Here is a 27,919-nt window from a genome sequence, read left to right as displayed (position 1 = left end):
ATCTACACTGATCATTTTCAGTCAGAGATTGACCTACTGCTGTACAAGTATTGGCCATAAACCAAGTCACTCACTGGACTACACCTAGTTCACTTGTTCCTGGAACTCAGCTTTTGGCCTGTACCTATCCCCCTGTAAAGGGTTTAAGTAAGATTTACTAAATTTGAACTCTGAAAGATGATTCCTGACATAAAATCTATAGTGAGGAATTCCTAACTCTTCTCAAGTTAAAATACCCTTAGAGTTGAGATTACCCTCACTTCGATTCCCAAAGACGACTTTCAGCAAGTGCAAAGTACCAGCATGGAAAAATACAATATCTGTTGAGCTGGGCAGTTATCCCAGCGCATTTGTCAAATGGCTCTCAAACGGGACACTACTAAAATTCCCTTTGGAAGTTTCGTATGTCTCATTTGTTCACTGTGATTTACTAAAAGAGAAAAATGTCAGGACAGACTTTGCAGCAAAAAAGCCAAAGTTAAATTCTATAAATCGTGCAACTCATCCTGGCAGCTTTCTAGTATATATGGTTGTGTAACAAGAAACACCGCTTTGAAAGTCTGCTGTATAAGGCTTCGATGTGTAAAAATCAGTTCATGAATGTTTGTGTAGAGACATCTGGAGCCAGAAAGAAAGATTTCCAAAGAAAACCAGACGAAAGTCAGTCTCTGAATAGAAGGTAAGATGCTCTTTTTAATAACATGGACATGCACAACAGTAAATGAAGAATCAACTATTCCTCAGTTTGTTTAAAATTAAAACGTAAAACGTTAATGATATGATGTTGATAACCCCTTATTACAGGAAGTGAGGATTTTGTTTTGCTGATTTTCTCATTGTCTTCCTATACAAGATTTCTTACGACGATTTGTTCAATTTATACATGCACAGAACAGTAATTGTATATCTTCCTGTTAGTCAATCACGTTTACCATCTTAAAGGCCTTGATATCTGCAAATTTATCACAGGAGAAATTAACAAGTAGATGTTTGGGACCCGTCTCAAAAGGGATGAGTTTAAACTTCATACTGGATTTCTCACTGGCTTTCAGCGGTGGCACGCTAAAAATAGGAAACAAAAGGAAAAACACAAGCTGAAAACATGTTTACGCATCATGCTTGAGTTTCACTAACCATCTCCCATCTTAAGGAAGAATTCTTATCAGCTCAGTGTAGGATGACCATGAAAAGACCATACAGGACTTGGCTATCTGCTAGGTATTTACTCAAACCCGTGCGTTGAGATCCCTTATAAATACATTGTGCAGTGATCCAGATAAGCACACAAAATGGGACACACTAGTGTCATACAAGGTAAGACTTCATGCAGAACAAATGGTGTAAAACACATCACTGAATTATTAAAAAAGAATAATCTGAGACCATGAAGAATGTTAATACATACTTCTGAATTACAATAGATTATAGCACCATTAAAACCAATGTTTACACAGCAGGAAATACCAAATGGAAATGAAAATATTTTATATCAGTATATTTTGTAATTCTTGGAAACTCATATTTATGGTTTTCCCAAACAGCCTTACCCTGTCATATTGTCTTGTCTTGCCTGAGGATAAAGTTGTAAGCAATAGACAGCATGGGGTTGCTAAATTCTCTCAGGAGGGCCTATGAATTATGGCGCAGATCATTCCTAGTTGCTCAAGTGCAAACAGCAATGTTAAGTTGCTGTGTATGTTTCTCTGTGTGTATGCATTCAGTTAAAGAGCACACTCCCATATCCAGAAATAACGGCATATGTCGAAATTCGTGTGCAATTTTGTATATGTACAAAGTAGGGGACAGCCTGAAAATATAAGCTTTCTGTTTCACTTGTGAAATGCTGAAGGAAAAATAGCAAGATAAGATACAATATCATCAAAGCATAAAAATAGGAACCTGGGTTTGTAGTGAAAGGAACCTGCTTTATTCCAGTCTTCCCATTCACCAGCTCAATACCTTCTAATGCTTTTTTGACTCTGTTTATTAATCTCATAATTATTTTGTAGACTTCTGAAAGTAGAGCTTGAAAATCAGTGGGCTTGTAGGTTGTTGTTTGTTTTTGTGTTTTTTTTTTTTTTTAATTAAAAAAATCAAACCAAACCAAGCTTTTACTGTAATATTCACCATTTTTCCTGTTCTCTTTCTGCCTCCCTCATGGATTTCAGCTCTGTTCAAGTTCCAGGCCTTAGTAAGGTAAATTCAGTCGTCTAAGCAGTAGCTGTTGGTCATGGTTTAGTCTGTTCTTTAAAAGCTATCCTCCTTAGTCGTGCTTTACTGTGTCTGGAATAGCTATGCATGGAGCATACTTGGGATTGTACTTCTCAGAGGTACCACCCTTTGAGATCACAACCTGTGTCTAAACGGTCTGTGTTCATTTTTGTTCCCAAAGCTGGGACACTGGTACATCTTCTTTTTACATTTATCTCTGTCCGTTTGATGTAAACGCAAATTGTTTGGAAAGCTGAACATCCAGATTGGTACCCGCAGTCCATTGAATAAAGTGAAAAAAAAAAATCCCAGTTAATATATGCTATAATTCGGGAATAGTATGGACAGAAACAGTCATGTATCCTATTGTTACCCCTGTGATTAGAACAAGAAGGTTCAACCCATCTGGCAGCATAGACAGCCTCAGCAAAATTTACTGCATGGGTAAGCATATATTTTTTGCTGGAACTGTGGGCTCCTGCTAGATAGGCAGGAAAACAGGTTCTGTCCAATTATAACAGCAACTATTTACCCTCCCAAACTATGGAGCCAAAGCCTAGGTTAGATGAAAAGCTGTTTCAAAGCTGTGTGCTTCATTGTGAGATGTTACATTGACTGGCTTCCCAAGCTACAGCAAGAAGAAAATGCTCTCTTATGCCGCTCTTTGGTTCCGGGTCATCCATGCCTACATTCTTGCTCATGTATCTTTAATAGCAGGAAGGAGACATTTCTTGTACTTACTCTATCTCAAGGATTCCTCTGAGCAAGTCATTGCCTTCTACCTGCAGCACACAGTCCGTCACTTCCATTTCAATAGGATTGGTAAATATCACTTCTACATCTACTTCTTTATTCACTTTTGCTTCACCAAGTACCTGTGCAAAGAAAATGCTTGAAAGGTCAGGTTCTCCATATTCTTTTCTATCCAAGCCTTCTCAGTAATCAGAACAGGAGATTTTATGAGATGCTATGATGGATCATGGCAGGATATGAACAGAACATCTTTCAGGGAAGAAAGTGCTTATAAGAGCTCATTTTCCTCTTTCTCTGCCACTGCAGTTAGAGCAAAGAGACAGCAATTTACCTGTATATCAATGGCAGGGTTGTCCAGGATGATGTCTCTTTGTACTAGCACTTGAATTCCACCTTCTACGTGACATAAAGCTGTTACCTGGATCGTGTTGTCTGTAGTTAACTGCTGTTGATATTCAGTATATGGTATCTTAATGGGAAATTGTTTCTCTGTGGAAAAAAAAAGGGAATTGATACATGCTTGTATAAGCCCACTGAGTTTCATACCTAACATTAGTATTTTCCTTTTATGCTGTGTCTGGGACTAGGAACGTCTTCAACCGTTACTCCCAAACTCAATTCACGCAAATCTCTCAGTTTGCTATAGCGAGAAAGTGATGACTTCTGTGTTAGCCCTTTACTACTCCCTACTACTGTATTGCCTGGCATGTTTTCTTCCCAATTGCTCTGAAAGATGAGACAGCTGGAGTCTAAGGAGTTTACCAGTACCACTCCATTTGTTGTGGGACATGCTCTGATAGGCCTCATCACTCCTGTTTGCTCATGATCTACTGGAGGAGCTGAATGACTTCTTTACATTTCTTTTATCTTTCTTGTCCTGTTTGCTTTCTATTACCGTGTGCTTTTACAGTGGTTTCCATGCTGTAATGCAAACCTGGATGGGAAGGGATCTCATCTGTCTCTGAATCCAGGCAATTCCCCTTTTGTGGCCATTTGTACAATAAACATGAAGTTCAGAAGAACTGTAGAGTAGTTATGCTGTGTGAAACACTGTAAGCCATAAAGTACTTTCCAGCATTATACAGCAGATGGAAAACCCAAGAAAAGATGACGAGTCACCAGTGCAAAGTGCCACAAAAGTAAGCAAGAAAATAGGGGCAAAGTGAATTTCCTGGATTCCTTCAGTAGCAATAGATTTGTTAACTACAAATCCTAGCAAATTGAGCATACCTCCAGAAGAGGGCAAAAATCTCTTCACATGGTCTCTGCCATCAAACGTGGCGAGGAACCTCCGTGCTGACTATAAATTGAGCCAGTGGTTTAACACAGCCTGTGTGCGCCTGAGCGCCACGGAGTGCCGCTGTGACTGCAGTGCCATTAGGCAGGCAAACGTCTTCTCTGAGAGCCCAGTTCCTAATGCTTTAGAGGAAGCTGCGAGATCCCAACTCCAGAAGTCAAATGACAGGTTAAACAAATGAAACGTTATTTGTGCTTCTCACTAGTGACTCAAAGCCTAAGTTTAATACAATATAGTATCAGTTGTGAATCAGTGATATTTCTGTTCACTTTAGAGATGCTGATATATCTATTATCCCAAGCTCCTGACAATAACTTAGTTTCATCTTTCCAACAATATTCAGATTTAGGTAGAAAATTTCTTCCATAAGGCTATCAAACTCCATCTGAAAAAAAAAAATTAGAAAATCATAGATCCTTGCTCCTCAGCTGTTCTTCAATACACACTTTCTTTTCTGTGCAGCTTAGCAGGCTATTTCAACTGTTTCCATTCTTCACACTTTAATTCCATCCTAATGTGCTGATGGATTAGATTTCTTGTTTTCTGCTGTTAGCCATGTCCTGTTACCTTTCAGTAAGGCCCCTTGTAATTGACCAGAATACATTTAGTTGGAGTTGATTTCTATGCTTGTATGTTGTCCTTTTTTAAATGCAAATTTTGTTAAATGAAACTTCATGTTTACTCACCATCTTCTTTCCAGTCTTGAGATACATTTTCCAAAATGTGAATGGTACTTAAGGAAATGATGGTATTAAACATGCCTTTTAAATACCAGCTTCCAGTGCCCGTTTACTGATAATAGAGTTGTACAATTATTATTAAAACTTATTTGAAAAATTACCTTCCTTAGGAGACAGAGTGACAGATATAGAGTCCTTCCAGATCTCATGAATTGGTCTTCTAGTGTACACAGTGCTCCAAGCAGTCATATTTACATTAACAGCCTTAGCATCAGACTGTAAGTTTGCAAGAATCAGAATTAGATTGAGATCTTTGCCAACTTCTAAAAGGCCATCCACCTTGAACTTCCCTGAGATATCAGGCTTTTGATCAGTTTCCTGAGGTGTTGGTGCTGTAGGATCAAATTTGTCCTCAAGTCCCAGCTTCTTACGGGCTTTTTTAAAAATATCTCTTTCTTTTCTAGAGCCTGTCAGAGAGAACCATGAAAATTATCCTCAACAGTTAACATGCATCTCTTATTGTACGTGACTGTCAGAGACAAGCCAGCAGAACATAGCGACTCTGCTTATAGATGAACAGAGCCTCAGTTTTCCACAGCCACGCCTGACTTTCTGCATCTGTACTCAGTAATGTCACTGCCCTTCTATGGCATTTTTTCTAACACAAAAATCATAAGTCCAGAGTTTCTCACTCTTCTTATTCCTATCCCTTTTTGTGGTTGTAATATTTAGAAATACAAATTCTAACTAATACAGATAAGGCCCCTAATATAAGGGACGGCTGACAGCACCATGTGGTGGGGTGACTCTGGCTAGCAGCCAAGCAGCCCCCCAGCCTCTCACTCCCAGTTCCTGCAGGACGGTAAAAAACAGAAGGAAGGTGAGAAGACTCATGGGTCAGGGTAATAATGGCAGTTCAACAAGGTAAGCAAAACCTGCGCACGAACAGCACAAAAGAGATGTGCGTTCACATCAGCAGGCAGACGGCTGGCCGCTTCCTGCAAGGCGGGGCCTCAACGCGTGTAGCGGTTGCTTGGGAATGCATACGCCAAAACCAGAAACGTCCCTCGCCCCTTTCCCCTGCCTTTTGCTGAGCTTTTATTGCTGACCACAAAGTCACAGAATCATAGAATCATTTGGGATGGAAAAGACCTTTAAGATCATCGAGTCCCACCATGAAGCTGACATTGCCAAGTCCACCCAACACTGCCACGGTGTGCAATATCCATTTGGTCAGTTTGTAATTTTTGGTCAGATTGTAATTTTTTTCTCTGCATTATCAGACTCGAAAGTCTGATGAGTTTACATGCTGTTTGACTGCTTGAAAGAGTAGCTTTTCTTGGGCCTAAGTGTTGATTTAGCTTATGTGTCTGTAATAGGCCTTTTGTCCAGCTGTCGAATCGCCAGGCTGTGGGCTCTCCCGGAGCAGCGGCAGCAGTGTACATGAGCAGCAGGCGGGCAGAATGGCCAATGCTTTTCTCGGAGACACTTGGACTTGCCATATTTAGGTCCCACAAAGCGGGTCCATATTAGAAAGGGCAAGGCAGTATATTTTACTCTTTGCCTTCTCCTCCCTTTTCTGTTAGAGCTGAATAAACCAAGTATAAGTTTTACTCCTACCTTGTAGATGCCCAAAGTTGCCTACTAGGAGACTCATATTCTGAAGTTTATATGCCTTTTGGAATGAAGGAGCTATGTAACCAGGAGAACCAGTGTTTTTATTTACCTTCTTCATATTTATAATCATTGGTGATATCCACACGATCATCTCTACCAACTGCCTTTGTGCTGATGAATTGGCCAATTGTGGTAGACTTGGAGAATATCAATGTTTTCTTTCCAGTTGTGAGGTCATAATTCCAGTACATACAGTCAGCATTCACTTCTGCAAATACGAATGGACAGTCGTAGTCCAGATCTACATCTCCTTCTTTGATGGCGTTCCGTGAGGCAGGACCACACTGATAAATTCCTACGGCATCAAGAAAAAATAATTTAGACCTCATCAGCTCTTTGACGTTAAGCAGGTTACTAGACAGATCTTTATCAATGACTCCCAAATTGCCTAGTGCTCTTGTCCCACTCTAGCCCTTTTTTCCACACAGCCCCTCATACCAGGCCGATTGTCAATGTATCTTTTGCATTTTCTGAAGGTACACTTTATTTATTTTACACTATCCCTTGATTTTCAATAGCTCTGGATACCTACATTGGAAATAAAAGAATTGCCGCAAAAGACTGCTCCTGGAAATCTAGTTTTGTTTCTTGGCATCTGCAGCTTATCTGAGGCTTTTCTAATACGATGAAGTATTTTCTTCTGCCACTCTATTTCTGAGCAGGATGAAAAAGTACTTTTACAATAGTTTTACTTTTTTTCCCCTCTCTCTGAAAATGGCTGACTTTATAATTTTTTAACATTATTCCTGAAATAAAATCTGTGTACCTCCACTTTCTTCTTGGGGAGTTGCATCCAGAACTTGCCATCCACTATATGAGGGGCCCAAGTCACTGCGGGAAAACCAGCTTTCATTCCAGACATGGAAATTCCTGCATGCAGGAGTGAACAAAGTGAGCTACTGTTACGTGTTTCTAAATTCCTTATATCCAGTAATCAGCCATGTTAGTTAAATGCATTGAACGCCTCAATTTGAATAGGTTCTTACCTGAGACTGACCATTTTCGCTCTGATACTGACTATATTATCTAGGTGGGAGCTGAGGTTTGCATTGTGGAACAGACATAAATGCTCAAGGATAGAAAGCAGATTTGTAAAATAATATTTTTCTGGTTTTCTCCAGAAGTTTTGAGCGCGTGCACTTCCTTAGTTTTAGCTGTTTACCTTATAGCACAATGCTACAGTTATCGCTTGTATTTAGAATGGGTCCAGAACAAGCAGGGGAGTAAAGAAGGCAACAAGTGAAGCACTGCATCTATTCTTTGCTGAATGCAGGCTTGTCTGAATTGCGTTTGATGCTTAATAGTGGCAACAGTTGAACTATTTTCACTGCAAATGATGTCTCTGCAAAAAACGAGAAAAGGCAGGGAAGCTGGTTCTGTTGAACTTTTACAGTTTAACGTGATCTGGTTTTGAAGAATCATTCCAAATTAAGTCAAGTCTCACTGTTTGATATTTCCAGTGTAATATCACAGATTTTCAGTCATCTGTGGCATCGTGACTGTAACTTTGCCTGCCCTGGCTTCAATTTGCTGTTGTAACTCACATCATCATTCTCTGTGAGAAAGAGCCAAATTACCGACTTTTGTAGTATTCTGCAGTATTTTTTAATTGCTCCTGTGTGTGTAGTTGTTTTTAAGGCATTTTTTAAGAAGGTAACAAAGCATTTGTCATTAGAATCTATACTGTGCACCTGAAAACTCTCTAGGCATCAGTAGGTCCCACTATTCAATATCGTAGAGCCTTACCATATGCTGTCAGCCGCCCTGTCCAAGTGATTTCCAGAAGCATCATAAAACTCATCCACACGCAGATTTCCGTCTGCATCGTGGGCAGAGCTGAAGTTCGTAATTGTACGAGTGGGAATCCCCAGACATCTAAGCACTGAAGAGCAAATAGAGAACCATAGTTAGGAAGCAGTATTTCTGGAATATGAAATTTCATATAAGATACTAATATCTTGATAGACTTTCATGTAGGAAGTAGTATTCGTACTTCTTTTAACAGAATCTGCACAGTGTCAGTTATGTGCTTGACATAAAACATACCTGTAGTCAATACAGCTGCAAAAACCCAGCATTGTCCATATCTAACTGGTTTGAATCCTGATTTCTTCCAGTTTTGCAGGATTTCACCACTTCCGGTCCAGCTGCTCGGACTTTTCCCACCCTCATAATTTCCACTCCAGTTTCCTAGCAGCACCCCTTGATCATCATTGGCGTTGACCTGTAAAAACATTAACTAAATTTACGAGGAGATAAATTAACAGTTTACAGCAGATGTAGTAGTGGCAGGGGTTTGGGCAGGAGAAAATCCTTGAATGACATTCTAGTGGATGAAAGTCACTGCTTCATGCAGGTGGCCTTCAGGAAGAAGCCTTAGCTCTTCAGGGAAGTGAAATATGAGTCCTCTTAATAAATGGAGAACGTTTAAACACTGTTTCTCCCATCCAAGCACAGTAGCACCAGGCAAGAAGGGAAACGCCAGTTTTCAGTGAACCTTCCTGACATGAGGTGACAACTTCACCACTCTATGATTGAATGGCATCATGAAAGCATATAATGCGGCTGAACTTTCAGAATGTGCCCGGATCATGATGTAGCGAGCCCTCACCAATTTTACACTGAATTAGGGGAAGTGGCTAGCACATAAAATGGGGCACAGTCACCCTGGAAATCTTGCGTACTGTGTCAACAGAAACCTCATAAAGTTCAGGAAGAAAAGGTGTAGATTTCAGAGCCTGGGACAGAATAACCCTGTGCGTTGGAGCAGGCTGGGAAGCAGCTGGCTGAGCGGCAGCTTGTCTGAAAGGGGAGTTACAGCAAATGCCAGATTGAATTTGAGCCAGCTGTGTGCTCTCATCATAAAGGAAGAGCCCATGCTAGGCTACATTGGGAAAAGTGTGATCAGGAGGTTGAGGGAAGCTGTTAACCCTCTTTAATTGTCCCTAGCAAGGCTGTGCCAGGAATCCTGTCTCTGGTTTCAAGTCCCTCAGTTCAAGAGGATGTTGGGACACTGAAGAGGGCCCAGGAGGGACCACCAACATGGTCAGGGCCCTGGAGCTCACAGTCTACAAGCAGAAGTTGAGAGTGCTTAGCTAGTTCAGTCTGGTTAAGAAGTGGATAAGTGGAATGTAGTAGTAGCTTACAACTACTTGAATGGAATATACTAACTTGTCAGAGTCCAACTTTGTTCTGACAGGTTATATAATGATGCAACAGCAGAAACTTGTAGCTTGGGAAAATTGTATTTGACATAAGAGAAAAATTCCTCACTAAGAGGGTAGCGCAGATCTGGACTCGTCACCCAGAGAGCCCGTGAAGCCTCCATCCGTGGAGATTTTCAAGGCAGTCTGACAAATCCGTGGCAGAGCTGACCTAGTGCCACCATAGTTCCACTTCAAATGGGAGGTTGGGCTAAAGACCTCCAAGGAACTGGTCCTCAGCATGCCACCCCATGTTCTGTACTTTCAGTTTGACTACTGGATATCAAAGTAGTAAGTATCAGAAATACCACAGATGAGATAAATCTAGCAAGCTCAAATCAGATGGCCACCTAGGTGTTTCTCTGCCCCATGTTTCTGGTGCATACGAGCAGTGGCCTAAAATTTTCGGAGAAGTGTCTTTGTGCTTACTATCAATAACTACTTTAAAAGAACAGTTAGTAGTTTGGACTTTTTGAACGTGTTGCTTACCATTGCACTGAGAACACGGCCCAGATATTTGGGGTCATTGCGGTGAGATACATCTGTGGCAGGATCCTGACGATAGTTTAAGCTTCGATCCAGCATGGAAAGGCAAATATTGAGAATATCTCCTTGAAACTGTGTTACAGAAATAAGTTAGTGTTTGGAAACACAGATTACCAAAAATCAGCAGGGCCATGTTAGGTGTTTTTTTTTGTTTGTTTGTTTGAATCACCAAACTAAGCGCTGCAGCTCAACCAGGAATTACCATATAAAAATGCAGTGTCAACAAACTGAAGATTAGAACTCAAAATGCTTTTCAAAGCTTGGGATCTGTGGACTTAAGGCCAGGATTTTGCCTCTGAGCATTGCTACTGTACTTCGCTACCCAGCAGACACTACAGTTTCTGCTGGCTGCACCTCGGAGTCCTAGGTCATATCACTGACTAGCCAATAACAAATCCTCGTATTAATCAGTATAGCAGGGCTTGGCCCAAGTTGTGATTTCAGTATCAGACTCATGCTCTACAGAGGTATATGACTGCGATGAGCTGGAAAAAGCAAACAAGCCCTAGTCATCCAGTTCATATGAAAGCCAGAGCACAAAACACTGTGTGGTGTTTCAGTGCCGCATTTACCTGGCCGAAATTCCATCCAAAGCTGCTGATACGATTTTTATTGCCCGCAAAAATGATGCCAAATTCTTCTAGCACATATTCTTCACACTCAGCCTTGTTAGGCATGAACACGTCATCACCTGAAAAGTCAAAACAGGTATGTACAACCACAGCAGGCAAAATAAAACCAAACCTCAGGAGTCTTGGTCTCCATCAGTAAGAATGCTTCCAGATATCCACCCGTAAGAATGCTTCCAGATATCCACCCTTTGCTGTTCTTGCTGCTATAAACAGATCCTGAAACTTGGGATTTCCTATAATTAGAGAAAGAGGTGGGGAGTGTCTAAGTGAAGACAGAGGTATGACACTGTCAGATCTGGGAGAAGAGGACAGCTGGTAGATATGTGTCTTTCCTTGGTTCTACAGAGACCAGACACATTCTTCTAAACTCGTGCAGAAGTAGGGAAGCTTTGGCAAAAGCAAATCTTAATCTGTTTAAGCAGAACTTAATCTTTTAGGGCAAGGAACTGTCCAGAAAGTACATGATACAGAACTGATTTTATGCACCAGAAGGTCCTAAGAAAGTTAAACCCTTTTCTGACTGTTACATTATGTGGTGAATGTTCAGCCCCTATGTTAAAGAAGTACAGATCAAATGGAGAAGCTGCAAATGCTAATGAAGCTACAAGCAACTTAGTTCTTTCAGAACTAATTTCATACCTGAAGACCAAGGATTAAAGAGCAAAACAAAAGTGCCAAGGCTTGCTGGAGAGGAGGTACCACTCAGAGTACTTTGAACACTCAGCTTGTAACGTCCAATGACAGCATCAGGTGGGCTGGAAATGGAGATGCTCACGGAGTTGGAACTGGTGGACTGTAGAACTGCACTCCAGCTGTCCTTGCTCACTGTGCTGGAGATACCAAATGTAGCCTGGGTCTTAGCCAGCTTTGAGGGTTTTGGACCTTTTAAGGAAAATAAACAACAATTTTTTCCCAAGCTTGCTGAAATACAGATTTATTTGTCAACAAACTCAGCAGAGATGTAATCCTCCCCTCAGACGGATTTGTGCCATATGTTGGAAACTGACCGAAGCTATCATTGCTAGCGAAGACGGGAGCATCAAACGGTTCCATGGCTATGTGAACCAGCATGTTGGCTCTGAGGTATTATCTTGCTGCCCTGACATCAATGCATATCAGGCCAAAAGAATGCCACATGGCAGCATTACTCTTTCTGTGAAAGAAGTTGGGAGCCATACCTGTTTCTGCGATGAATATTAAGTTTTGCTCAGGCTGTTCTGTTCCATTGAAGGAGACAATGAAGGCCTGTCCTCTCCTCACAATCAACTCTTTGCTAGAAAATTTACTTGTGTGGTGATCTCTTGCATTTTCTTTCAGGTGCCAGTTGGTACTTGACCGCGTTGCAGCTATGAAGAAGTGAAAAGAGCAAGAAAACTTGAGGGTCTGTCCAAGGAGGAAGGATCGCAGACGCACTCTCAAGAACTGCATGTTACTTTCTACAGGTAACTAGTACCCATATGAGGTTTCCACCAAATCTAGAAATAATTTATTTGTGAGTTTTGTTTTGTTTTGAGAGACTCCACCTTGCATAGACTGTTAAGAGATTACCTGCATAATTAGATGTAGAATGATTAGTATATCTGGTACTAAAGAAAAATCAGAAAGGCGTCGAAGAGGAGGGAACCCTGAGCAAATTGAATCTTTGTGAGTTCCTTGGGTAAAGAATCTGGCTGAACTCCGTTAATTCTTTCAGGGTGTCATCCATTCCAAGAGATGGTGTTATACTAAGAGAAGCAGAGCCTCACTGCTTCTGGATAAGAAATAAAGAAACCTGACTGAGCTGAGAAACACTTCTGCATTTTAAACCATGACTTGTGATCTCTAGCCCCATTTACATGTCCGATATGACTGAAAGGTGCTATCTTTTGGGGACACCTAAGAAAAATATGTTGATGGACACTGAGCTATCATTTGGCATTGGGAGACATGGCAGAATTGGAGAGGCAACATTACTAAAATCATATATGTGAAATAATATATTGCAGAAAGCTCTTGCATGTGAACTATGGCTTCAATCAGAGGCCAAAGAATAAGCATCTGATATTGGTTTGGCTCTGGCATCAGAGCCCATGGAGTGTTCTCTAGTAGAAGACAGCTTGGTGGTTTAAATTAAGTGCAGAAGTAAGAGAGGTTGTGTTGTTTTTTTTTTTTTTTTTCCCTAAGGACACTGTGTGCTTTTTAAAGATATTTTTATTATTCTCTATTGCCCACTCCCCAAAGAGGGAGAATAGGAAAGAGTAAGAGTGTAGTCCTTAGTAGTGGAACACAGCCACCAAAAAATCACTATTCCATGTTCAACCAGATTTATTAGTGTTAAGATTTTTTTACAGCATGATGTTAAGCTTATCAAGCTTAGGTAAGGCTTGAAATAACTACATTACGAGTCTTAGCAATGTTCAAATCAGGAGAATGTTTTATTACGGTATTGAGATGAGCAGCAAGTACTTTGATTTTTCAAAAACATACTTTAAAAAACATCCTCTGAAACTTAGCAATGAAGCACATCTATTGTAGGACAAGCTGAGGGGTGGGGGAGATTTGTCTTTGGAAAGGTAGGCTGTAAGGTTGGAAAAAGCAGCATGGGACTGTTTATAATAATTACTAAACTGGTCAGTTTGCATATGTATAAATATTAGCATGTAAGCAAAAGATACCCCACTGCAACATACAAACTGCAAAAAAAAATCCCCTAATTTTTTGTATCCTCTCTGCCTTAACTTCAGGTTTCAACCTTCTCTGCTTATTGTAGCCTCCCTCGGTCTTTGCAATGATACCAAGTTCTGCTTTGCTTCTTTCTCTTACGTCAGATTTGCCAGTCTCTCATTTGCACCTGTCTGACAACTTCAAATAGCTGCAGATGTTCCCCTTCTTCCCATTTGCAAAATACATTTTTACATCAGATAATATATGTGTTCTCCCAGATCTCATTCAGATAAACTTGCTTCTGGTATGCGCACCGTAAGTGGAAAAAATGCAATTCCTGGGAAAATCCTTCTCCTAACTCTTGATGGAATAATTTTCTCTTCCTTTTTTTTCTTGGATCAAAACTCCTTAGAGAAGTAGTGATCTTTCAGTGTCCATTACAGATCTGAAGAGAAGGTATGGATGTAAGAAAATAACAAACAGCACCACAGAAGGGGCTTCCCCCTTGCTCACCTTGGCCCATATCTGCTCAGTACGTCCTGTATAAGCAGCTGCTGGAGCTTTCCTCTGAATGGCCTTCTCTGCTTCAGTGGACTCGAGAAATGGCTGGTGCCTTTCACTTCTCTTTAAAACTCTAGATGTAAAGTTGCCTATTTGAAATCTTTCCTGTTGGGGTGGAGCTTGAATGGCCGCCTTTGCCCCCCAGCCTTCATCTCACCAATGGAGCTCAGGGATTAATCTGATTCACTTTTTTCTCTCTTAGTCTCCACATCCCAAGCTCATTTCCTTGGAACTTAACATCTGAAGATTGGACAATATTTATCTCTAATAGTCAGGCCACTTTTTAAGAGTTTTTTCATGTACTTACATCTATAAGAATCTCAGCATTTGGTTGCTTTTCTTTATGTTATAAAGATGAAATTATAGGAATAGCATAGTGCCTTCTTGCACCACACTTATTAATTTTGAATACTTCATGAGCAATGTTTACAGTGACTTTTTCTTTAAATTAATTCACCAAATCCATTATTTTCCTGGACCTGACTTTTTTTTTTTTCCTGCTGCATTGTAGTAATTGCAAAATAATGAGCAAGGTGTTGCCTCTGCCCCACATTTAATCAGGCCAAATTTAAAGAACCAGTTTTTCATTTATCACGTCATTACTGTTTGACAACATTAAATAGACAAAGACTCCGTGCTATGTTTGCATGACATGCTACAGACATGATAGTACCTTTGTTTTCAGCTGGTACACTACTGGTTTTCTATAGGATATCTCTGAACATGCAGCTGGCAATGCCAGTTTGTGCGCAAAAATCTTTCACTTAATTTCAAGGAGAGTTATCTTTGCTTACGTTTTGCAGATGGCTCCACTTTCTGATACTTTCATGAAATGACCTGTACAGTGTGATGGACTCAGTGCGCAGTCCCCAGCACCCTTCTGCCTAATGCCCGTTATGCTGGACTGGCCGCAGCCAGTTGCCTTCCCAAATGGCGTTTTAATTTGCTGGGCTCAGTATTCAGCAGCCCAAATTGTTCTGCTTGGATCATGTTTGGAAATTCTAGAATTGGAACTTGCTCAACCCATTTCACATACAGACATATTTTATTCATATTTCCTATCGAAAGGTGTTACTAGAAGAAAGAGTTTTTATCTGGGTGTAATTCAGATGGCTGCTTTGAATCTCTGTTCATTAGTAATATTTAACTTAGGAGGGACCATAGTTTTATTACATGCAAAGTCCAATCATGTTTTTTAAATTATAAGACTTTAATTCTTACATTTAAAATTTCTTAGAATTTTATTTTAAAATGTTAAGTCCAGACTTTAGAGGCTTCAGATGTTAGGCCATGCTCTCCTGCCCATACTTTTAAATTCTTTTAAATGACATCTTGAATTTTCAGAATAAATTTGCTTTAAGATTTCAGCCTGTCCTTGGATACATAGCAAACCATTTATCTTTGATAGAAAGATTAGTTACTGTTGGAAGAAAATAAAAAGTCAGTGATTATTCACCACATAGCTGCAAACGATTATTTGGTCACACGTTTCACCTTTTTTGTGTGACAGAAATAGTGTGCTGGATGGAATAATTGGTTTTGGTATTTGGGGATATGATAGTACGTTCCAAAAGAAAGGTACAGTCCGTTTATTCTGAAAGGCAGTACAGCAGGGAGAAAAAGTTGCGTCTGTTGCATCAGCTTCCGGCGTTTATTCCCAGCTCCGGCTGAGCTGCCTTGCAGGCCCCTGCGTGCTTTGTTTGTAAAACAGATGGATGATACATACCAGACCTTTGGATTAAAGATTATGGGCGAAGCTTGAGAATGAGGGCTGAATTAATGAGAAATATGAACACTAGTCAGAATACCAGTCAAGCAGAATGCTTCTGACCCAGGCAGCTTCCTGTAAGCCAAGTCATATTTGCAGAGGCTGTATGGTGGTTGTACATGTAAGGATGAAAGCTCTGAGCCATCTTAGTATTTTGTTTCATGTACCCAGAATAAGCAATATCAGAATCATTTTTTGCAAACCAGTTCAGTCATATAACTCATAACATCCTTTTCCAGTGATACCCAGATTTCTTCACTCATTCCAGTAGCTGTGTTAAAGAAGTGAATATATAGGAGGCAGAGTTCAGCACTGAACAGTGAAGGACATCTTTTGTAATAGACTAATTACCCTTAGTATTATTTCTCTCTTTCTTTGCGTTGTGGTTCTCTTCCCTACAAACTGTGTATTAGTTTGCAGTGACACTTGAATTCTGTTACATGTCACCTGTTATTAATTGTGCCTCTGTTTCAGGATGGGAAATAGCCTATGTGCTCCTTTATTCTTTCTGAGCGTAGGTCTTCCTTACATACCCCAAAGCACCGTGCTGCGACCGTGTGGCCGTGACTCACTGGAGACCAGCTCAGTACCCTCAGAAGTTTGGGCCGTTCTGTCTCCCCTCCCATTCCCTCTCTGGACAGCTGAGCAAGGAATTCCATGAGCAAAACCCGCTCCGGCTATTCTCAGTACAGGAAGTCAGGCGATTTTCTACAGCGATACTGTATTTGTAAACCACGTCGGGCCCCTGAAGCAGTGGTACAGACTGAGTCACATCAACACTCCTCAGGACTGGAACTCCCTGAGGTAGGTTAGTCAAGTCCATATGGAAAAGCACCTGGCTGAGGTCTCTTCTGGGCCCTAGAGGCTGTCCAAGACATACTTATTTTCTGTGTGCCTCTTCCATTCACGTGCCCCAAATAGCAGGGACATTTTGAATGGAAGCCTGCAGCCTGAAGCATTCCTGAAGTTCCTCAACAGCCAGACTTTGAGGTAGCCAAACTTGGCACCCACTTGGGCCCTGGGTATTTCACAAGCAAGTACTGACTATGATCAGCGAATACCAGTTTGTCCGTTAAATATTGCTATTGCTTCTTGCAGTGAGAAAATTGTGGTTAAGAAGGATAGACTAGTGTATGACACTTGAAGAGGAAGTTTTTAGGGATCACCTTGCTAAAACGTCTTGGCTAAGTTATTGGCAAATTGTTGCTTAAGAGGAAGTGTTACAATACAGAAACAGTTGGTTTGTGTTTTTTTCCCCATTGCTGTAGATTAAGGTTTTTACTGTCCACTTTACCGCATTGTTCTTTTGTTACAAAAGAAGGATTTTTCTACTGAGTCCAATCTTTCAGCTTGACCTATCAAATTGTGTTTTGCCATTTATTTAAACTCCACTTGGCGAAGGAGATTTATGAGGCAATCAACAGCTTTATGCCCACGGTATGCCCCTTATTCCCTTCCAGCCTGTGTTTGGCTCTTAAAAGGTAAATGTTTAGATGGTATTGCACTTAGCAGGTGTATTGACACAGTCATTAACTGAGCACCATCAGGCCAAGCAAACAGCAGATGCTGTTGAGGGATGCTAGCACAAGTAGATCAGGTCATTAACCTGAATTATTTCAGATGAAAGTATATGGATAAATGCTTGTGTCCTAAGAGTTCATGCAGTGAGTTCTCCTAAAACTGTGAGAGTGGGATAACCGTGCCTCTTTTAACCTTCCCGAGGGGAAAATGATGCCTATCATTTCTGCACTCAAGCCTCTCGTTGTTTTTTATTAATTTCCTGAGTTTTTCAAGCCTGTGTCACATAAAACCAGCACAGCATCAGCTCTATGCCTGGAAGAGGTAAAGTGGCATCATCTGCACCCAGGCCTCATTATACATTTTTACAGAGGTCCCAGCAAGTCAGGTCTAAGCGAGAACATGGCCAACCTTGCTAAAATGTATTGATTCAATATCTTTCCTTCTAAGCCCTCACTGCTGGACATCTGCTTGCTTTGTCTGCATTTTGAAGTGCCTTTGCCTTTCAGACTAATTTTAACAAACACTTAAAATGGCATTGTAGTTTGCTGACTCAGAATTTACAGGAAGGTAGATATCTAGCCCAGAGACTATTCTTGGCAAAATATTCCCATTAACACAAGATTCATTCGTATCTGAACTGCTCTCCGATTCATTAAGTTTCATACTAAAAGATAGTTTGCAGTTTGCCATAACTACTTCTTCTCCATTCACAATTTTATAATATTCAGCTCCAGTATGGTAATAGATACATTATCTTCTTTTCCTGTTTGTGTCTTTGGAAAATTCAGGAAAGAAAAATGCTGAAACAATCTATTAATAATCTCAAATTGTAGTGTACTCCAACAATTCAGAGTCCTTTGCAAAACATTAACATTAACAGCTAACATTATTCAGTTTCCTGTTCCTTATGCACAGACTTTTTTTTACTTACCAGCCATGCGTCCTTGTTCGTCTTTGCCTTGGACTTTGTATTTCTGTGAGCAACTGTAGGCCTATACAATAAGGTTTCAAGTTCTGGTTGTGTGGCAGCATTTATAGAGAAAACTTAAGGCCTCTCCTTATGTCCAAACCAATTATAATTCACATTAGGTGGGTGAGGCAGGTCAGTCATACCAGTGGTCATGTAAACTTCCTAGTGACCATATATTAGCTCATGGGTTTTAACACATTGCACTTATGCAATTCAGGCTATTTATCCAGAGGACTGACTGAGATGCTTAGAAAAGTTGAGCATTTAATTGCATACGTGGAATCCAGAATTTCACATACAATTAATTATGTGTCACTTGGGAAGGGATATTTTTTGAGTCAGTATGAATCAATATATTTTTGCTGTATGATCCACAGATGAGTATTCATGTAATAAAAGCATATATTAATAATAAAATTGTTAGGGTTCCCTCTCTGTACTCATAAGCCTGAAAAAAACCCCAAACTTTTCATTTACCTCATCAGTCCTTTTTTGGGGATCACCACAGTAATGCCTTTGTGTCAGCCTCTCCTTAGAGTTTATGTGAATATAGTAATGGTATCGATGCTGTAAATGTAATGTAAGCTACTATTAACTTGAAAAGCACTGAATGCTTAATAGCTCTGAGGAGTGGATCTCAAGCAGTAACTCTCCCTTCATCCTCATAAAATAAAACACTCATTTTGTTGGAGGTACAAATTATAACTGTAATTTTTGCTTCTATCGTGGTTACTCATCTAGTTTCTGACTATAAAGGAAAAACAATAAATGTTAAAATACTTTGATCTGCACATATGTGACATTTTATGGATACAAAGAAAATGAACTTGTTAGCATGATCTCACAAGATTTCTCTTTTCCAGGCTAATTCTTCGTTTTTCCTGTCAGCTCTCTAGCAGTGCGAGCACGGATCTCCCTCCCTCTGTCTCCCCACCTCACCATGCAGGAGCTCTATTTCCTTACACTTACACAGATGTGAATAAGGTATTTTGTCTCATTTTATTATTACTTAATTTCACTTATCTACAGTGAGGAGAAGAGACTGAAGCAATCTCAGGAATGTTGGTACTTATCTTGAAGAACTTGAGGGATGGAAATTTTATAAGATCAGAAATAGGCAAGCAGAATATCTATGTATAAAATTGAGTAAGAGGCACGAGAAAGAGCTGAGAAAATATAGTTGACAACAACTAGTTTGATGTCAATTTCTGGAAAATACTGAAATACATAAACCTGTTAGCATCTACAAGATGATTAACAGCTAGCATGGAGTTGCCAAGAAGTCAGTCAACCCCATCTTATTGTATTTCCTTGACAGATCAGTGCATCAGAGGACAAGTAAAAAGCAGCAGCTATCATACACACTGACCTTAATTTGCAACAAGATCCCACACGGTATTTTCATAAGTACACTTTTGAAACACTGATTATACAAGATTTCTATTAGTTAACTGCATAACTTGTTGTAAAAAACCACGTGCTGCATTCTTTCAGTGATCACTGTCAAACTGGAACGGCATAGTGACTGAAGCACCACTAAAAGCTGCCTTGGATCTTTGATGTTTGTTAAATATGCTCTTTCTGCTGTTAGTAAGACTTCAGCTGAAGTACTGTGCTAGTCCTGGGCTAACCGCAGCTGGATAATGTCAAGAATACAGAGAATGGAAATCTTAAAAAAGTTAGAAGGATCACTTTGTATCAGTCTAAACCAGGCAACTGCAGAGATATGATTATGACTTTTTAAAAAGGTGAAGAGTGATTATAGAAAGAGGAGGCCAGTTGACTAAAGATGCTGAAGTGAAGCATAAAGTAAAAATGTTGGCAGTGAAGAAAAGTACTCAGCTAGACCCTCTGGGTGTGTTGTAAAAATGTTAATATTTTTTTCCATGGAGATTAAGAATGAAGCGAATGCACATTTGTCAGAGATAATAGATACGTGTGTAGTTGAGCTGTCCTTGAGGAATTTATTTTGATGTCAAAGATGTGATGGTGACATTTTTTCCCCCTGTTGTGTACTCTTGATACTTGGTGCTGACCTGTATGATGTAGAGAGGCCTTAGCAGGGAAACCAAGTTTTCTCGTTCCACTGCTGATTGAATCTCGCTTGCCTTGCTGTTGCTTTGTGGCAGTGACTGACTTGCCCATAGTCAATAGCCTTCACATAGCGTCCTATGGTGACGGGTTACCGAGTTCCTGACTAATACGGCGCACAAGCCTGCAGACTTCTTGCATGTCACGTTCATCTTAAGAACTGCTTATTTCAAAGAAATAATAGAATGTTTTGCATGGAAGCAGAGGAATGTTAACGCTGTATCTGTCCAGTATTACATCAGTTCAGGTTCCTGTTTGTGCCAGTACAAGCCAGTTCACAAGAATCACCAGCAAGCCCCACAGCAGCCTTTCCTGAGCATCTGGTGTAGGGAAAATCTGTTCTACCGTCAGTCACTGGAGTACTCGCTCCCCAAAAGAAGGAATTTACATAGGTGACCTGAAAATAATAATGTATTTTTCTTGTGCAAAGAACAGCTGCCTCCTTTTCAGAATACATTATTTTTTTTCCCGGTACCTTAGAGTGATTAGTTTCACACGCTAATTGTGAGTTGTGTAAATAATGTGCTAAACATTTCCTTTCCTCATTTAAGATCCACTAGTTCTTACATTGTGGGTTAAAAAGTACCCATGCTTCCGCTTCACTTTATTTTTCGGTGCTTTGTATTCCTCTATAATATCATGTCTTATGATACGATTTTGTAATACTCCAAATTTTAAAATGTCAGACCTTTCAGTCTCTTTGCATGCTGATATCTTAGTTTGAATATGTCATGCATTTCTGAAACTAATTCAATTTATTCTGTATACTTTTTGATATAAAGGAAAAAGAGCCAAACGGTGCAGCAGGGAGAGTGCCATCAACAAAATGGTGACAATGATTTTTCGTATTTCCCGATCTGTTATTTATTAACGCAATTTTTGTTTGCTTTTTTGTTTGTTAGATAAACATCTGCTTAGCTCATCCCACGAGACTGCATTTGTTCATCCTGTGCAAAGGAACAGTGTCATAAAGAGATACAAAATAACAGGACCCTGGAAAATATCTTTATCTGTGTAGATGGATAAAAACGGGCATATTGGAAATGTTGCAAAGAGACGCTGCAGAACAATCTGATGAGTGGAATCCGTAAGAAGAAAGAATAGGACTGGAATGTATGAAATGAACTTGCAAGGGTCTTGTAAATAGCATGCTCAGTGAGCTGATAACCACAAGGAAAATGCTGCAACAGATGTAAAGGCAAGCAGAATCAATAATTTGAGATGGAAGAGAATATTATTATTAGAAAGAAACCAACAAGCGTGGAAGACTAAGAAGCAGAATTAAGGAGACTGGGTATTGTGATGGAGCACAGTGGGAAGTGGATAGCAATATGAAAAATTAATACATCTGAGACAAAAGAGAATAGAAGAATTAAAGATGGAAAGTTAGGCAGAAGTACAGCTAAGGGGAAGAGGAAAACCACACCTTCTGATATTTTTTTCATGGAAGAAGTATTCCCCTACAAGAGGAAAAAATGTGACAGAAATGAAGGAAACAAGAGCTGAGCCAAAGATGGAGAAAACTCAACCGGAATGATGGTCAGGTATTCATTGAAGTGCAAGAAGAGTAGAGCTGAGGAAGGGGGGAGAATGAAGTTTGAGGAAATACCATCAAGTGACAGCAGGAGGAGGTATTGGGGGCATCTCTAGCCTGGGAACGATTGGCAGGGGTAGAGTAAGAGAGAGAGAAAAGATCTGGGACAAAGGAAATGGAAGTTTTAAGAGAATCAAAGACCGAATCAAGCAAGCAAGAAAAGTGATGACATGGTGAGTAAAAAAGTACATCATCAGCATGTATATAAATACTGTATTTCAATTCCTGTACTGAGATCCAACATGCTCTCTAAAATAGAATTAATAAGACCTAGCATAAGAAATCTCACGTGCCTCTAGCTTTTTTATGCTTTCCAGTTACATCTGCTGGCCTAATAAGTGACTGTTTCACCCTGCGAATCTTGTTTGTTGTGTGACCTTGGACCATTACTGCTACAGCAGCAGTGCCACTAGGATGGCATTGGTATTTTGGCAATGCTGCATTTGTCCTAAGAATTTAAAACAGTACTTCACCTGGAACTACGTTCTTGCATCTCTGTCCACAAATCCTTTGACTCATAGCTAGAGGTTTACTCCTTTTAGCAGGAAATCATGTAGCACTATACACTGTGGCTGTGCATAACTAGGATGTTCTAGGTAATGTTCCACAACTTGCCAGCTCCTTTGGCAGCTGACTGATGAGAGCTGGACTTCAGGTCCAGCTCTAATGGTCGGAAGAGTAGGAAACTGACAGGGACAAGGGTCAGGGGACAAGGGACAGGGGACAAGGGACAAGGGTCAGGGGCTGCTGGGGAAGCAGCAAGATGTCTTCCCTTTTTTTTTTCTTTTTCTTTAGTGCCGGAGTGCGCGAACGTCCCAACAGTCGTCAGAGCGGCAGGCAGGACACGCCGCTGCGGGAGAAGGGGACGCCTGTCCCCGGCGCGGTGGTTACCGCCCTGTCACACCGGCCGTCCCTCTTCTCCTGCGCGCTCCCCGCAGCTCTGCCGTTTGTCCCTTTCCTTATTCTGTTTTCTCACGGCAGAGGCAGACAGGCGCTTAGAAGGACTGCAGCTAGATAGTTAGGAGTTCACTGTCTATTCCGTAGTGGATGACTGTGTCTGACGCTGTCTCTGAAAGAATTCTTTGGAATCTGTGAGTGCCAAGGAGCAGGTCCTGCCCACAGTATACTGTGCTACAAGCACCGTATCATAGTTTTGAGAAGCTTTTTCTCCCCAGTCACTGGCGTAGCATTACCCTAAACCAACCAAATCCGTTCTGCAGAATCTAGCGCTGTACGCAGGTGCTGCCTCTGTAGTGCATCTTTACTCACAGCCACACAACTTTTCTCAGTTTCAAATCAGACTGAAGAAATTTCTGGCCACCAATATGGCATCTTTGCTTTGAGGCCATCCTGTGCTTGTTTGGAGTTCCTCCAGCAATAAAGCATCCAGTCAGTTGGGAATGTATGACTATTAGTAAAACAGAGCATATAATCCATTCATTTCCCAAATGACTTAATCTAGGAGTCTGACTGGCTTCAAGAGAGCGAACAAGATTTGGGGAGAGACTGGCGAGCAAGAAACACAATCATCAAATCAAGGGGCTTTCTCAGGATTACTTCCAAGGCACTAGATCAGCCTGTATTTGCATTTTAGAGAGTTAAGCGAGTCTCACTGCAGATTTAAAGAAGCCTTAAAACGTGAAAGAAGCTGCCTTGTTTGTTTCTTTTTATAGATGAGGCAAATGAAACTTCTCTGGCTGTGTGAGAGGGCAGGTGCTTTCCACTGTGACAGGATGGTAGCTGCTGTCATTTGTAACCCAAAGTGGTTCAACAGTATGAACTTATTGTTTTGTACAGGATTTACTTTTGAAAATCTGAAGCCACTTTTAACTCTTTCAAGGGGAAGGGACGTAGGTGTAACATGTTCTTATTTGCAGACATTATGGGTTTGATACTGTCCATTTTGTGTCCCTGGAAACATAATAATTTAGTAGCAAGGACATCCATAACACCCTCAACTTCCCTTGAACACTTAAAAAAAAAATTCTTTTGAAGTAGTATCTGTAGTGAACAGTGATATGCCAAGTCTGACCCAGCACATACTGTCAGCCCTTTGTCCTATTTAATGATGGCTTTTATGACAGAAATATTGGAATAATATTTCCCTTTGGAAATTGTTTCAAGCAAATAACCTCCTAATAAATGATGCTGTGGCAATTTATCCTTTGTGTTTAGCAGAATAACCATTGGCATGACTCAGTGGCTACACAGGGAAAGAACGGGTCACTATTACAAAATATCCGTCAATTTTTAAACTACTGTTGGTATTAACAATACCAACCCTGAGTATTGCAAATGATTCTGCAATTGATTCTGGCTTTTTTCTTCCCATTCAGTTTAAAATATCCAGTAGTATTCTGAGAAGCCATGAAATCTGCAGGTCTTTTTAAACTGCAGTTAATGTTTTGCATCTGAAAACTGTTTTCTAAGCCTTGACATATCCAGGTAAACAGAAATGTACATTTTACTGGCCCTGCCTCTGTTTGGGTTGCTCATATTAGCACAGTTGTGCATGTGTCACTGTACAAAAATGTTTAGGACATTTCCTAACTTCTTGTAACAGTTATTTCTTCTTTCTGAACTGTGAAATAAGAAGTTACTGCTGTAATAGCAGAAACTGGAAGTGTGTCAAGTCTCTTCCTTTGGGCAAAAGGGTGAAAAAAGTGTTGCCTCAAAAAGGCAAGCTATTTCAAGCTTGCTGTGTCCTCACTTCTCTTAATAGCTCACTCTCCTTTACATCCTTCTGTAACCACACTCTATCAGGTTTTATTTAAATTTTTAAATAATCAGTTGGGAGCAGCTACTGATGTAAAATGAATACAGCAAAGGTAAATGTGAGACTGTGTAGAAGGGGAAGGTGATTTTATTTTAAACAAAACTGAGTTAAGTTGCTCATGCTCATTCTCTTATGGATTTCGTTCAGTCACTCTTTCATACTTGTTTTCCGTACTCAAATTTTTACGAAGATGAAGATGTGTATGTCTGGCTAGCCCACCCAGCACTATTTGTGGTGAAACAGGGGACAAAGCGTGCCAGATTAGAAATCATCATCATGGTTCCCCTTCAGGGACCCAGGTTTGTGAGTCATTAAGCAGCGTTGTTGATTGACTGCCTGTCTTCTCGTCTCCTCTGAGCAGTCTGTCTTTAGTTGTAGGCTGTCCTTTGTTATCCCGGTCTGTGTGTTTCAGGACTCTGACCGTGCTGTCAGGTCACACCATTCTTTTTTATTTTTTATTTTTTTTTTAAATCTTCCTGTCATTTCTTCTGGTGCTTTTATACATATCTTTCTGCATGTATTTTATTCATTTCAACCTTAACTTCAACCTTCAGGTGACCCAAATGAGCTAGACAAGGGAAGTATAGCGTCTCAAACAGGTGACAAGCTATAGCAAAGATCCTGGGCTAAGTACTGTACTTGTCACACTGAAATTATATTCGGAGGGACTCTCGTGCTGGCCATTCTGACAGAATAGCGTTCCTTACCAATGGAAGTCCGTCGGTGTAAACTAACTTGTTAAGGCATGAAGGGTACTTGTTTTTTTTGTGACCATGTAGTCATCAAACTCAATCTTATGAACACATCTGGACGGAGGACAGCGAGGTGAACCTGCTGGAATGACTTTAAGTATATCAGTGCTGTTTCTGATACTAATGCTTCATTGAGCATTACCTAATAATAACGACAGTGCTATACAAGCTTTTGTAAGAGGAGTTCCTCAATTTAGGTGCCACTAGCTTTGTGTCAGAGCGTTGACATTGTTCTTTCACCTACAGAACTGGTTTTGGTTGAACAATGGCCTACGGTTCCTGGAAGCTCATTAAATGTTATCCATCTTGTAGGTAAAGATTGAGAGAACTAGGGGTTAAGCATGTTTATATGAGGATTTGAGAAAGAAGAGTGAATAGTATAATAATATTGAACCTGAATAAAACAAATTTTTATGGAAGATGTTGCAGGTGAGTATAAGCTTATGCTCCTACCTGTCTAACAACCAAAGTTTAACTGCTCTATTTAATGTTTCCAAAATTTTAACCCTGTAGTGCATGATGGTGAGTGATGTATTAGGACCTTTCCTTTGAGGGAAACAAAACAGAAAAAAAACCACCACCACAGTGCGTACATTTCCCAGCATCTCAGATGAAATGAAGCAAAGTTTATTTGTTTTAGAGATGGAGCCAATGACAAGTGCTAAAAGGTAACAGGCAGAGTATCTCTGAATGGGTTTAGCAGACCGCTGACATCTTCCTACAGAAGGAAGCATCCCAGCCTGGTTAACTAAGGTAACTATTGATAACAATTGTTCATGATTTCTGGCTCCCACTTGTACCCTGTTGCTATTGTTAACTGCATCTTGCTTAGCTTTGCTTCAGGTGGTTCTGCTTGTTATCTTATGTGAATATGTTAAAACAGATGCCATGCTAAGTTTTCAGATTGTCATGGCTGAAGTTGAAGACACCAGACAAATATACACAAACTAAAGTAATAAACAGATCCACTTGCAAGCTACCTCTATCTCCAAAGAAGAGATTCTAAGTTTCTCCTGGTGATTAGGAGAATAGCTTACCAGCTTGTACTGCAAAGTCCGTATATGTTAACACAAAGTATGATACAGACACGTATTTGCGTGTGATCTTTTAAAAGCTACAAGGCACCAAGTTTTATTTTCCTAGGTAGATGGTTGTCAAGTGACCGAGGCTACGGAAGAGGAAGTGGGAGAGCTATCTAAATTATAAAGTTGAGAGATCAATTTCAGTAAGGCTCAATTAGTGCTAACCCAAAAATTGTAGTTGGGGAAATGGGAAGACAGATGGAAGAAAGATTAAAACTTTATGTGTAATAAAAATCTTCTCAGCTCCAATTTAAAGTAGCTTTAGGAGAAGTTAATGTTTTGCAGCAGTGCTGCTTTCGCTGAATTTAAACAAGCAGTTGTAAAAAACTCCCACCTTAAACTTCCTGGGACAAGGAAAGCCTTTCACAACAAGGATTTTCACATTCACTGCTACCATGAGAGTGGCAACAAAGCTCAGAACCAAATAGAGTCAAAACATTAGTGGGGTTTTTTTTGGAAAAAAAAGAGGAAAAAAAAGGAATCTCTGAATAGTGGCTGTTTATAAATGCAGGTACTAAAAAGTTCCCAGGCGGTAGTGATTCCCAACAGAACATTAAAAGATTTAGATGTAAAATAAAATTAGAAAACAGTGAGTGATGTCTGTCTAAATTTAGCCACAGCTTTTTTGGGGTTGTGCAAGTGCATGACCGGTATTAATTACCTCTGAGTTAAAATAAAAAGACAGCAAACTACGTGTGATTTAACAACAGTTAATTTTAATTTTTCAGAGCGATAGCCAGTCTGATTTCTCGCTCCAAGGGCGTGGCCTGAGAAAACCACTCCCCCAACTCCACCCCGCCCAAGCCAGGCTGTGCCCTCGAGGGGCGTGTCCCATGCAGGCCCCCTCCGCTTTCACCGCGCCACCCCCCCCAGCAGCATGACACACTGAGGGCACGTCCCATCAGAGCATGTGCTGTACAGACCCCGCAACTGATGTGCGTAGGCAGCCAATCAGGTTGCCGGAGGGGCGGGCGTTGGGTGTGTCCGTACTGTGCATGCCCGAATTGCGCAGTCCTCAGTCAGGTCCGACCCTGAGGCGGGCACCTGGGCGCGGACCGTGGAAGGCGTATCCAATAGGAGGACGGCGCTGTGGGGTGGAAAGCAGCCAATCAGAGCGCGCCGACTCAATCCCGTTTGAACAGCTGCCTCCCTGGCCAACGCG

At 40.6% G+C, this 27,919-nt stretch overlaps 1 protein-coding gene and 1 long non-coding RNA gene across 4 annotated transcripts; one reads left to right on the top strand and one right to left on the bottom strand.

The window, feature by feature from the left end:
- Positions 1 to 667: 667 nt before the first annotated feature.
- On the bottom strand, positions 668 to 14,313 carry LOC309451808 (protein-glutamine gamma-glutamyltransferase E-like). The gene is made up of 13 exons (XM_082076508.1): positions 14,156 to 14,313; positions 12,178 to 12,345; positions 11,639 to 11,881; positions 10,940 to 11,058; positions 10,311 to 10,439; positions 8,665 to 8,842; positions 8,365 to 8,500; positions 7,385 to 7,488; positions 6,668 to 6,913; positions 5,103 to 5,408; positions 3,296 to 3,453; positions 2,953 to 3,086; positions 668 to 1,062 (listed from the first exon to the last, which is right to left on the bottom strand). The coding sequence occupies exons 1-13, from the start codon at positions 14,163 to 14,165 to the stop codon at positions 915 to 917; spliced, it is 2,079 nt and encodes a 692-aa protein (XP_081932634.1). The 5' UTR covers positions 14,166 to 14,313; the 3' UTR covers positions 668 to 914.
- On the top strand, positions 12,307 to 25,906 carry LOC309451809. 3 transcript variants are annotated; one of them, XR_014186325.1, is made up of 4 exons: positions 12,316 to 12,441; positions 16,490 to 16,775; positions 19,326 to 19,446; positions 21,456 to 25,906. It is a non-coding gene; the product is annotated as an uncharacterized lncRNA (long non-coding RNA). The 3 variants fall into 3 exon arrangements; XR_014186326.1 differs by having other exon boundaries at positions 16,446 to 16,775; XR_014186324.1 differs by lacking the exon at positions 16,490 to 16,775 and having other exon boundaries at positions 12,307 to 12,441.
- Positions 25,907 to 27,919: the final 2,013 nt, after the last annotated feature.

This window comes from Streptopelia decaocto (genome assembly GCF_964273445.1).
Source record: "Streptopelia decaocto genome assembly, contig: HAP1_SCAFFOLD_264, whole genome shotgun sequence".
In the NCBI taxonomy this organism is placed as follows: domain Eukaryota; kingdom Metazoa; phylum Chordata; class Aves; order Columbiformes; family Columbidae; genus Streptopelia; species Streptopelia decaocto.
This window is presented reverse-complemented; position numbering and strand designations above follow the sequence as displayed.

Excerpts from the sequence above, each read along its gene's own strand:
- LOC309451808 (XM_082076508.1), bottom strand. Across the intron at positions 11,882-12,177 it reads AATATTCATCGCAGAAACAG|GTCCAAAACCCTCAAAGCTG; the intron begins GTATGGCTCCCA and ends TTTCCTTAAAAG. Across the intron at positions 3,087-3,295 it reads ACCCTGCCATTGATATACAG|GTACTTGGTGAAGCAAAAGT; the intron begins GTAAATTGCTGT and ends TTCTTTGCACAG.